The 12,814-nt window shown below is 38.8% G+C and overlaps 1 protein-coding gene and 1 non-coding gene across 16 annotated transcripts in view; one reads left to right on the forward strand and one right to left on the reverse strand.

The window, feature by feature from the left end:
• Positions 1-12,814, reverse strand: part of NDC1 (NDC1 transmembrane nucleoporin) — a 65,288-nt gene that overhangs the window by 39,755 nt on the left and 12,719 nt on the right. For all 15 annotated transcript variants that reach the window (XM_078331897.1, XM_078331896.1, XM_078331893.1 and 12 more), the window contains 2 exons: positions 10,603-10,711; positions 1,575-1,626 (listed from right to left, as the gene is read on the reverse strand). In XM_078331897.1, coding sequence (XP_078188023.1) covers positions 1,575-1,626; positions 10,603-10,711 — 161 coding nt within the window. The remainder of the gene's footprint in view (positions 1-1,574; positions 1,627-10,602; positions 10,712-12,814) is intronic.
• On the forward strand, positions 2,153-2,255 carry LOC118143399 (U6 spliceosomal RNA). The gene has a single exon (XR_004727620.1). It is a non-coding gene; the product is annotated as a U6 spliceosomal RNA (small nuclear RNA).

Consider the following 12,814-nt stretch of genomic DNA (forward strand, 5'->3'; position numbering starts at 1 on the left):
TCTAGACCAACATAACATAGACCCATGCGTTTGGTTTCATACCTAGCAATTAAGTAGAAGACAAAACTAAATTTTGCCTAGAAACTTTGAAAAGTGAGAAACCATAGTATCTCTTAAATGCCAAATATGCCAATATTCCCACTCCCTAAAACTGATGTTAGTGAATTCCATATATGATATAAAAACCCTCACAGGGGAATACACAATAAGAACAAACACTGAGAGAAACTGACTTTTATTCTGCAAATAGAGATTAAACCTTTATGTGCAAAGTGCATAGAGGATAACGAGAACAATATGTGCCAGTGCTGTCACTCGACTGCCACTTGTGACCTTCAACTGACCACCTGACCTTGCTCAATTTTGGTTTCCTCACAGGCTAAATTAGAATAATGCCACTGCATTGGTATGTATCATGAGATAGCAGAGAGCGAATGATTGTTGGGGAGAAAAACCAAACAAAGGCTTGGTTCATGCAACTCGAGAAATCTACTTTTATATAGTATAAAAGCTGCATCTAACAACAACAATTATCACTACTTACTTCTGGGGAGAACTGGGTGAACGGAGACAGAGGAAAAGGAGACTTTTTCATTTTATACCCAATTATTATTATTTTTCTTTTTTTTTTTTTTGAGATGGAGTTTCACTCTTGTTGCCCAGGCTAGAGTGCAATGGCGTGATCTCAGCTCACAGCAACCTCCGCTTCCCTGGGTTCAAGCGATTTTCCTGCCTCAGCCTCCCGAGTAGCTGGTATTACAGGCATGCACTACCATGCTCAGCTAATTTTTTGTATTTTTAGTAGAGACAGAGTTTCTTCACGTTGGTAAGGCTGGTCTCAAACTCCCGACCTCAGGTTATCCTCCCACCTTGTCCTCCCAAAGTGCTGGGATTACAAGTGTGAGCCACCACACCCGGCCACTATTATTATTTTTCTTTGAGACAGGGTCTTGCTCTATTGCACAGGCTGTAGTGCAGTGGCACAATTATAGCTCACTGCATCCCTGAACTCCTGGGCTCATGCGATCCTCCTGCTTCAACCACCCAAGTAGCTGGGATTACAGGCATGTACCACCACGTCCTGCTAATTATACCCTTTTATACACCTTTGGAATCTTTTTTTTTTTTTTCTGAGAGGAAGTTTTGCTCTTGTTGCCCTGGTTGAAGTTCAATGGCACGATCTTGGCTCACTGCAACCTCCACCTCCCAGGTTCAAGTGATTATCCTGCCTCAGCTTCCTGAGTAGCTGGAATTACAGGAGCGCACCACCATGCCTGGCTAATTTTGTATTTTTAGTAGAGATGGGGTTTCTCCATGTTGGTCAGGCTGGTCTCAAACTCCTGACCTCAGGTAATTCGCCCACATCAGCATCCCAAATTACTGGGATTACAGGTGAGCCACCACATCTGGCCACCTTTGGAATTTTAAACCATATAAACTGTATGTATTCAAAAATGAATGTGATTTTTTTTTTTAAATGTTAAAGGCAAAATCTAAACACAATATCTGGAAAATAGCAAACATCTAAAAGGATGGAAAGAGAGTTAAAATTAGACATTTTATATATCACTTACTCATCTATGTGAAGGTTCATAGCAGTGCTAATCCAAGCTTTGGGAATATGGCCTGAGGGGAAAAAATACCAAGCTATGAATATAAAAAGTTATAAAACAAGTTTTAGTCAAGCTTTAGAATATAAGGTCAATGACAGGGCCACACAGACCCCAAGACCTCAGTCAAAATGTTAGACTGATTAGGAATGAGTAGGAAAAGAGAGTAACTTATAAGTACAGGCAGTCTTTGCTTTGCACAGTTCTGATAAATACACATTTCAGTTGCCACGGTTTAGTTAAAAAACACCAGTCCCCCAACAACACAGTTCAAACTCTACTTACTGCGGTATGTTAACTATAAGCAACTGCATATAGCACTTCTAACTTTTCAGTACACAAATCAATATGTAGATAACAGAGGCGCACTATAATCTGTGACTGATCCCATCAATTCTCTCAAAGTCTGTTGCTGATTGGTCACTTGAATCTGTTACTCAGTTCAGACACAGAAAGCTAAGCATGTGTTGTGCTGCCTCCTTATCTCTTATAATAAATCCAAACCATACTTTTAAAAAATGAATAGCTAAAATAGGAAACTAGTACTCGCTTCGGCAGCACATATACAAAAACTGGAATGATACAGAAAAGATTAGCATCCTGAGCAAGGATGACATGTAAATTCATGAAGCATTCCATTAAAAAAAAAATGGTTTTAATTTAAAAAAATAAAAGAGGAAACTGGCAAAAAAAAAAAAAAAATCAAAGTGAAACAAAGAGGCCACCAATCATCATGGCAGATGAGAGGCAGGACTAGATTGCAGCTCCCGAAAGAGCAGCTTGCAGAAGCTCATGTTGTGAATTTTTAGCTACAGATCAACGGCAAGAACAAACGAGCAATCTTGAGAGGACCCACAGACCCTCTGAAGGAAGCAGACTGCTCCTGGGGACCCAGGAGATACCCCAAATACTGAGTGCCCCAACTGCAGAAGTGGGAAAGGGAGACCCTCCTCTCCAGAGCACACATCCCACTGGAGAAGCTGAAGGTCTGTTTGCAGGAAAAGTTTCTGACCTTATCTGGAGCGGAACCAACCAATATAGAGAATCAAGCAACATAGAGGGATAGAGGAAGCAGTAGAAAGATACTGGGAGCTTGGTTCCCTAGCAGGCCATTCCTGTCTGGCACCACAGGGATCCATCAGGAGGGTGACCAGAGGAGCAGGGGGTAGAACTCCACAGGGAGAAGGAAATCTCTTGCTGAACTTTGTAACAATTTGAACCGAGTAAGAAGCCTCCCAGCCAGAACTCAGGGGAGGGTGCAAATCTAATGTGCAGACACCACAGGCAGGGGAAAAACCAAACCCTTTACTTTCCCAGCTGGGAGGCGGGTAACCCAGGGTAAGTTTTCAAGCCCGTCTTGCCCTCCACCTGGAAACAGACTCAGGGCTGTTGCAGGGCACACAGTGGAAGTGAGACTGGCCCTTTGGTTTGTATGGGAGCTGAGTGAGGCCTGTGACTGCTGGCTTTCCCCCACTTCCCTGACAACCTGCATGACTCAGTAGAGGCAGCCATAATCCTCCTAGGTACACAACTCCGGTAACCTGGGAATCTAACCCCTATCCCTCACAGCACCTGCAGCAAAACCTGCCCAAGCAGAGGCTGAGCTCAGACTCACCTAGCCCTGCCCTCGCCTGATGGTCCTTCCCTACCCATCCTGGTAGTGGAAGACAAAGGACATATAATCTTGGGAGTTCTAGGGCCCTACCCACTGCTGGTCCCTCTCCACACTACTACAGCTGATGTTTTCTGGAAAGTGCAACCTCCTGACAAAAGGCCAACCAGCACAAAAGTAAAGCATTAAACCACCAAAGCTAAGAATCCTCACGGAATCCACTGCACCTCACCACCACCACCTCCACCGGAACAGGCACTGGTATCCATGGCTGAGAGACCTAGAGATGGTTCACATCTCAGGACTCTGTGCAGATAACCCCCAGCACCAGCCCAGAGCCAGGTAGACTCACTGGGTAGCTAGATCCAGAAAAGAGACAACAATCACTGCAGTTCAGCTTACAGGAAGCCACATCCAAAGGAAAAGGGGAGAGTACTGCATCTAAGGAACACCTCGTGGGACAAAAGAATATGAACAACAGCCTTTAGCCCTAGACCTTCCCTCTGACAGAGGCTACCCAAATGAGAAGGAACCAGAATGCCAACCCTGGTAATATGACTAAACAAGGTTCTTCAACACTCCCCCCCAAAAAAATCACACTAGTTCACCAGCAATGAATCCAAACCAAGAAGAAATCCTTGACTTAACCTGAAAAAGAATTCAGAAGGAAGTTAAGCTAATCAGGTAGGGACCAGAGAAAGGCCAAGCCCAATGCAAGGAAATCCAAACAATGATACAAGAAGTGAAGGGAGAACTATTCACAGAAATGATAGCTTGAAGAAAAAACAATCAATAATTCGGAAAACTTTGTACACACTTTTAGAAATGCAAAATGCTCTGGAAAGTCTCAGCAATAGAATTGAACAAGTAGAAAGAAATTCAGAGCTCGAAGACAAGGTCTTCAAATTAACCTAATCCAACAAAGACAAAGAAAAAAGAGTAAGAAAATATGAACAAGGTCTCCAAGAACTCTGGGAATATGTTAAATAACCAAACAAGAATAACCGGTATTCCTGAGGAAGAAAAGAATTCTAAAAGCTTGGAAAACATAATTGGGGGAATAATCGAGGAAATCTTCCCTGGCCTTGCTAGACCTAGACATCCCAATACAAGAAGCACAAAGAACACCTGCAAAATTGATCACAAAAGATCTTCACCTAGGCACACTGTCATCAGGTTATTCAAAGTTAAGATGAAGGAAATAATCTTAAGACCTGTGACACAGAAGCGCCAGGTAACCTATAAAGGAAAACCTATCAGATTAAGAGCAGATTTCTCAGCAGAAACCTTCCAAACTAGAAAGGACTGGGGCCCTATCTTCAGCCTCCTCAAACAAAACAATTATCAACCAAGAATTTTGTATCCAGCGAAACTAAGCATCATATATGAAGGAAAGATACAGTCTTTTTCAGACAAATAAATGCTGACAGAATCTGCCATTACCATGCCACCATTACAAGAACTGCTAAAAGGAGCTCAAAATCTTGAAACAAATCCTGGAAACACATCGAAACAGAACCTTTTTAAAGTGTAAATCAAACAGGACCTATAAAACAAAAATACATGTCAAAAAGCAAAAAAGAAACACAAAGTACACAGGCAATAAGGCCATAATGAATGCAACGGTACCTAGTATTTCAATACTAACATTGAACGTTAATGGCCTAAATGCTCCACTTAAAAGATACAGAACCATGGAATGTATGAGAACTCACCAACCATCTGCTGCCTTCAGGAGACTTATGTAACACATAAGGACCCATACAAACTTCAAGTAAACGGGTGGAAAAAGTCATTTCATGCAAATAGACACTAAAAGCGAGCAGGGATAGCTATCCTCATATCTGACAATACAAATTCTAAAGCAACAGCAGTTAAAAGAGAAAAAGAGGGACATTATATAATGTTAAAAGGTCTTGTCCAACAGGAAAATATCACAATCCTCAGCATACATGCACCTAACACTGGAACTCCCAAATTTATAAAACAATTACTAACAGACCTAAGAAATGAGATAGACAGCAACACAATAATAGTGGAGGACTTCAATACTCCACTGACAGCACTAGACAGGTTAACAAGACAGAAAGTCAACAAAGAAACAATGGATTTAAACTATACCTTGGAACAAATGGACTTAACAGATACATAGAGAACATTTCATCCAACAATCGCAGAATACACATTCTATTCAACAGCACATGGAACTTTCTCCAAGACAGACCACATGATGGGCCATAAAATGAGCCTCAATAAATTAAGAAAACTGAAATTATACCTAGCACTCTCTCAGACTACAGTGAAATAAAACTGGAAATCAACTCCAAAAGGAACCTTCAGAGCCATGTAAATACATAGAAATTAAAGAACTTGCTCCTGAATAAGCACTGGGTAAAAATGAAGTCAAGATGGAAATTTTAAAAATTCTTCAAAATGAATGACAATAGTGACACAACCTATCAAAACCTCTGGGACACAGGAAAGGTGGTGCTAAGAGGAAAGTTCATAGCCCTAAGCACCTACATCAAAAAGACTGAAAGAGCACAACTGACATTCAAAGGTCACATCTCAAGAAACTAGAGAAATAAGAACAAACCCAACCTAAACCCAGCAGGAGAAAGGAAATAACTGAGATCAGAGCAGAACTAAGTAAGTTTGAAACAGACAAACAAAAAACACAAAAGATAAATGAAACAAAAAGCTGGTTCTTTGAAAAGATAAATAAAATTGATAGACCATTAGCAAGATTAATCAAGGAAAGAAGAAAGAAAATCCAAATAACCTAAGAAACGAAACATGAGTTAGTACAACTGACACCACTGAAATATAAAAGATCATTCACAGCTACTATGAACACCTTTCCGCACTAGAAAACTAGAAAACCTAGAAGAGATGGATAAATTCCTAAAAAAATACAGCCTTCCTAGCTTAAATCAGGAAGAGGCAGATACCCTGAAGAGACCAGTAACAGGCAGCGAGACAGAAATGGTAATTTAAAAATTACCAACAAAAAAAAGTCCAGAACCAGATGGATTCACAGCAGAATTCTACCAGACACTCAAAGAAGAATTGGTACCAATCCTTTTGACCCTGTTCCACAAGACAGAGAAAGAAGGAGGGAGCCCTCCCTAATTCATTTTATGAAGCCAGCGTCACCCTAATACCAAAACCAGTAAAGGACATAACCAAAAAAGAAAACTACAGACTGAGGCTGGGTGCAGTGGCTCACGTCTGTAATACCAGCACTTTGGAAGGATGAGGCGGGCAGATCACAAGGTCAAGAGATAAAGACCATCCTGGCCAACATGGTGAAAACCCATCTCTACTAAAAATACAAAAAATTAGCTGGGTGTGGTGACTCGCGCCTATAGTCCCAGTTACTGGGGAGGCTGAGGCAGGAGAATCGCCTGAACCCAGAAGGTGGAGGCCACAGTGAATCAAGATCATGCCACCACACTCCAGCCTGATGACAGAGCAAGACTACATCTCAAATAAACACACACACACACACACACACACACACACACACACACACACACACACAGACTGATATCCTTGATGAACAATGATGCCAAAATCCTTAACAAACTAATAGCTAACTAAATCCAACAACATATCGAAAAGATAATCCACCATGATCAAATGGGTTTCATACCAGAGATGCAGGGATGGTTTAACATACATAAGTCAATAAATGTGATGCACCATATAAACAGAATTAAAAGCAAAAATCACATGATCATCTCAACAGCTGCAGAAAAAACACTGGACAAAATCCAGGATTCCTTCATGATTAAAATTCTCAGCAACATTGGCATACAAGGGCCATACCTTAATGTAATAAAAGCTATCTATGACAAACCCACAGCCAACACAATACTGAATAGGAAAGAGCTGAAAGCATTCCCTCTGAGAACTGGAACAAACAAGGATGCCCACTCTCACAACTCCTCTTTAATAGTATTGAAAGTCCTAGCCAGAGCAATCAGACAAGAGAAAGAATTTAAGGGCATCCAAATTGGTAAAGAGGAAGTCAAACTGTCACTGTTTGCTGATGATATGATGGTTTACCTTAAAAACCCTAAGGACTCCTCCACAAAGTTCTTAGAACTGATAAAATTCAGCAAAGTTTCCAGATACTAGATTAATGTACACAAATCAGTAGCTCTCCTATAAGCCAACAGCAACCAGGCAGAGAATCAAATAAAAAACTCAACCCCTTTTACAATAGCAGCAAAAAAGAAAAAAAGAAAAAACCTTAGGAATATACCTAACCAAGGAGTCAAAAGACCTCTAAAAGGAAAACTACAAAACACTGCTGAAAGAAATCAGAGAGGACACAAACAAATGGAAACACATCCCATGTTCATGGATGGGTTAGAATCACTACTGTGAAAATGACCATAGAGCCAAAAGCAATCTACAAATTCCACACAATCCCCATCAGAATACCACAATTATTCTTCACAGAATTAGAAAAAACAATTCTAAAATTCATATGGAACCAAAACTGAACCCACATAGCCAAAGCAAGACTAAGCAAAAAGAACGAATCTGCAGGCATCTCATTACCTGATTTCAAACTATACTATAAGGCCATACTTACTAAAACAAAGTGGTACTGGTATGAAAATAGGCACATAGACCAATGGAACAGAATAGAGAACCCAAAAAATAAACCCAAATACTTAAAACCAACTGATCTTCAACAAAGCAAACAAAAACATAAAATGGGGAAAGAATACCCTTTTCAACAAATGGTACTGGGATAATTGGCTAGCCACATGTAAAAGAATGAAACTGGATCCTCATCTCTCAACTTGTACAAAAATCAACTCAAGATGGATTAAGGAGTTAAACCTAAGACCTGAAACTATAAAAATTCTAGAAGGTAACACTGGAAAAACCCTTCTAGACATTGGCTTAGGCAAAGATTTCATGACCAAGAGCCCAAAAGCAAATGCAATAAAAACAAAGATAAATAGCTGAGACCTAATTAAACTAAAGAGCTTTTGCATGGCAAAGGAACAGTCAGCAGCATAAGCAGACAACCCACAGAGTGGGAGAAAATCTTCACTATCTATACATGTGACAAAGGACTAATATCCAGAATCTACAACATACTCAAACAAATCAGTAAGAAAAAAACAAACAATCCCATCAAAAAGTAGTCTAAGGACATGAATAGACAATTCTCAAAAGAAGATATACAAATGGCCAGCAAACATATGAAACAATGCTCAACATCACTAAGGATCAGGGACATGCAAATCAAAACCACAATGTGATACCACCTTACTCCTGCAAGAATGGCCATAATCAAAAAAATCAAAAAGCAGATGTTGGCGTGGATGCAGTGAACAAGGAACACTTCTATACTGCTGGTAGGAATATAAACTAGTTCAGCCACTATGGAAAACTGTGAAGATTCCTTAAAGAACTAAACGACCATTTGATCCAGCAATCCCACTACTGGGTATCTACTCAGAGGAAAAGAAGTCATTATTCAAAAAACATACTTGCCCACATATGTTTATAGCAGCACAATTCACAATAGCAAAATCGTGGAACCAACTCAAATGCCTATCAGTCAACAAGTGGATAAAGAAACTGTGATATATATACTATATATAATATATACATATGATAGAATATCATATACATACAGAATATATATATATATATATATGTGATAGACTACCACACAACCATAAAAAGAAATGAATTAGTAACATTTGCAGTGACCTGGATGAGGCTGAAGACTATTATTCTAAGTGAAGTAACTCAGGAATGGAAAACCAAACATTGTATGTTCTCACTGTTATGTGGGAGCTAAACTATAAGGATGCAAAGGCATAAGAATGATACAATAGACTTTAAGGACTTGGGGGGAAAAGTGGGAGGGGGTGAGGGATAAAAGACTACAAATAAGGTGCAGTGTATACTGCTCAGGTGATGGGTGCACCAAAAGCTCACAAATTACCACTAAAGAATTTACTCATGTAACCAAATACCACCTGTACCCAAATAACTTATGGAAAGAAAGACAAGGGGGGGGGAATTACAACAAAGTATTAACATTAGAATGACAATTGTTAAGAGCTATGCAGAAAGGGACTATATAAAACTACAAGTGAAAAAAAAATAAACAGGATGGCCTATACACAGTAAGAAGAATTTTATAATATATATCCATAGAAAATACAACATCAGAAAAAGTTATAATGTGAAATAGTATTTTAGAAGGGAATATTTTATTTAAATTATTACGCATTCCTAACAAGATTACTGTTTTCAGTTTGCACTATTCATACTAAATAAACAACTGCATTTTTGTGCTTAATATTCATGTTAATAAATTCCACAAGTTGCCCCTATCAACAAAATACTTGTAGTACTAGTATCAAGTTACAATTAGAAAAATGAGTATGGCATTTCTAGAAAGAGTAATAACCAAATGATTAACAATATTTTTTCTTTTTTAAAAAAGAACACATTTTTATTAAATTGTGGTGTAAAAAAAAAAAACCCCATAACATAAAATTTACCATCTTAGGCCAGGCACAATGGCTCATGCCTGTAATCCTAGCATTTTGGGAGGACTAGGCAGGTGAATCACCTGAGGTCAGGAGTTCAAGACCAGCCTGGCCAACATGGTGAAACCTTGTCTCTACTAAAAATACAAAAATTAGCAGGGTGTGGTGGCATACAGCTGGTAGTAGTCCCGGCTACTTGGGAGGCTGAGGCAGGATAATCGCTTGAACCCAGGAGGCAGAGGCTGCAGTGAGCTGATATCATGCCATTACACTCCACCCTGGATGACAGAGCGAGACTCAATCTCAAAAAAAAAAAAAAGTTACCACCTTAGTCATCTTCAAGTGTTCGGTACAGCAGAGTTAATTATATGACATTTTTGTGCAACAGATCTCTAGAACTTTTTCATTTTGCAAAACTGAAACGGTATACCCATTGAACAACTCCACCCCTGCCCAACTCTCTAGCCCGACAACCACCATTCTGCTTTCTAAGAATTTGATTATTTTAGATACCTCATATAAGAGGAATCATACAGTATTTGTCTTTTTGTGACTGGCTTATTTCCCTTAGCATAATGTCCTCAAGGTTTATTCATGTTGTAGTACGTAACAAGATTCCCTTCTTTCTAAATAATATTTCATTATAAGTGTATATCACATTTTCTTTAACAGTATTTTCCCTTAACTAAATACATTCTCTTTAACAATTTAAACAATGAATCAGCTGTGCTAATCACATACATGCAACTGTAGAAAATAAACAAACACAAGAAGGAGTTTGTAACTGGCATTTTCTGGGCTATGAGATAATACTTCACTGTATCAAAAAACCAGATATTCTTACCAATGAAGTAATATAAAATGCAGAAATTTCTAACCAGGAACAGTGATTCCACACAACTGTGTTTAACTAGTAAGAGCAGAGATCTCCTAAAACGCAAAAACTTGTATTGCTGTGGGGGGAAAAAAAAACAGAATCAAATGACACATCCAAATCAAATGACACACTCCACATCACCTTAAAGCAAGCACTTAACTGTAATAATCTACATAGAAAACATAGTTATTGTACAAAAAGACAAAGGGTATTGCGGAAGCAAAAACATCAACTATTTCTGATGTTAAAAAAATTTTTATATGATACAACATCTCACTGATATAAAGCCAGAAATAAGAAAATTAACCGTATCAATCCATACTTGGTACTAAGCACTATGGAAGTGAAGAGTACAAGAAACACATAACAGCAGCTAACATTTTTTCGTTGCTTACCATGTACCAGGTACTGTTCTAAGCACCTTGCAAGTTTTAATTGATTTAAACCTCATAAGAACCCTATGAGGGAGTTTCTACTACTACCCTCATCTTAGAGATGAAGAAAACAAGGCACAGAGAGATTAATTAACTTAACCAATGTTATCAGCCAGCAAAAGAAAAATCTGAGCTATCAATCCAGGCAGGCTGGCTTCAGAGCCTCCAATCTTAAAGATAATACATAGTGCCTTTGCACTAAATTTTTTAAATGCTGTTTGCAGAAAAATGGGAGGCAGTGAAGAAGATACCGGCCTAGGAATCAAGAAATGTGAGTTCTAGTGCTCCCTCTTTCTCTACAACCCTCAGTAAGTCATGTCTCCTCTCTAATTAGGTGGAAGATAAGAAAGCTGAAACAGCTAATAGTTCCTTAGTGGGAACCTGCAAATTCTAATGATCTAAGACACGGGTGTCTAATCTTTCGGCTTCCTTGGGCCACACATAAAATACACTAACGACAGCTGATGAGAGAAAAGAAAAGAAAGGAAGGAAGGTTGGTTGCAGTGAGCTGAGATTATGCCACTGCACTCCAGCCTGGGCAACAAGAGCAAAACTACATCTCAAAAAAAAAAAAGGCTTAATTTTTCATAGATTACATTTTAAAAAGTATGTATTACTGAATAATACATATAAGATAAAAACCACTTATATAGACCCCACTCCACAAAATATGTAATGTTATAAGTACAGTATATGTAAATGTACTGTAAAGGGTCTGGAAGAATATACATTAAACCGGTAACAGTTTAAATGGTAAAACTATTACCAGTGAAATGAAAATTGGGACTGGCCATGGGGTGGTTAAGGAAATGTTTAACTTATCAATATAGTACTTAAATATTTTATAATAAAAATGTTATCACTCTTGGAAAGCTTACCTGACAGGTAGCATCAACATTAAATAAATAATGGTGATGATGATATGGTTGTTACTGCTTATTAAAAAAAAAATGCTTTAAGCTTTAAAGTTCTCTGGTCATTATGGCTATTAATCGCCACATTGCGCTCTATAGAGAGTCAGAAGGGGAATGGGCCTGACTCTTCCCACAACAAACGTGCAGTTTCCTGACAATCCAAGTGACATGGCAAGGTCATATACTGTGTGCCGCACTCCTGGAGCTAATGAAAGAAGGATAAGCTACAGTGTCCTCTGTCCCTCTCAGTCTTCTCGGGAGGCAAAACTACCCTGTCAGGCAAGACACTTATAAACCTAATGGACGGGAAACTGTGGTCCTGGGCATCAAGAGCCATCATTTCCACTAGGTCTTGTCAAATCTTCAGCTTCCTCATTCCACTGCCCTTCCACTGCACCACTCAACAAAACACCTGCTCCCACCAGCTCCAGGCTGGAGACCACCCAACTGGGCAGACCAATACCACTATACATTCATGGCTATAAGACATGCCCCAGATATATTTTTTGGCCAAATACTGAATTGTCAATTGTTAAAAATCGATATTCTGCCAAAGCTGAATATTAACATCATAAACTTTTGGGATTCAGAATAAATGTAACGTTTTACCAAAAGAAATTACAAAAAAATTAGTACTAAAATTTTACAAATTTTGACATTACATGGTAGAAACAATAATTTATCAGTATTGTCAACTTTGGGATTTCTACGTTCACTCTACTGGACATCTGTAGTGTTAAATAGACGGTCACTTACAACTGGGGACCATGGAGGGCCAGTAAGGTATTTTGGGGTAACTCATTTTTCTCTAACACTTTCTTTTATTATTAA

This window comes from Callithrix jacchus, chromosome 7, assembly GCF_049354715.1.
Source record: "Callithrix jacchus isolate 240 chromosome 7, calJac240_pri, whole genome shotgun sequence".
Taxonomy (NCBI): Eukaryota; Metazoa; Chordata; class Mammalia; order Primates; family Cebidae; genus Callithrix; species Callithrix jacchus.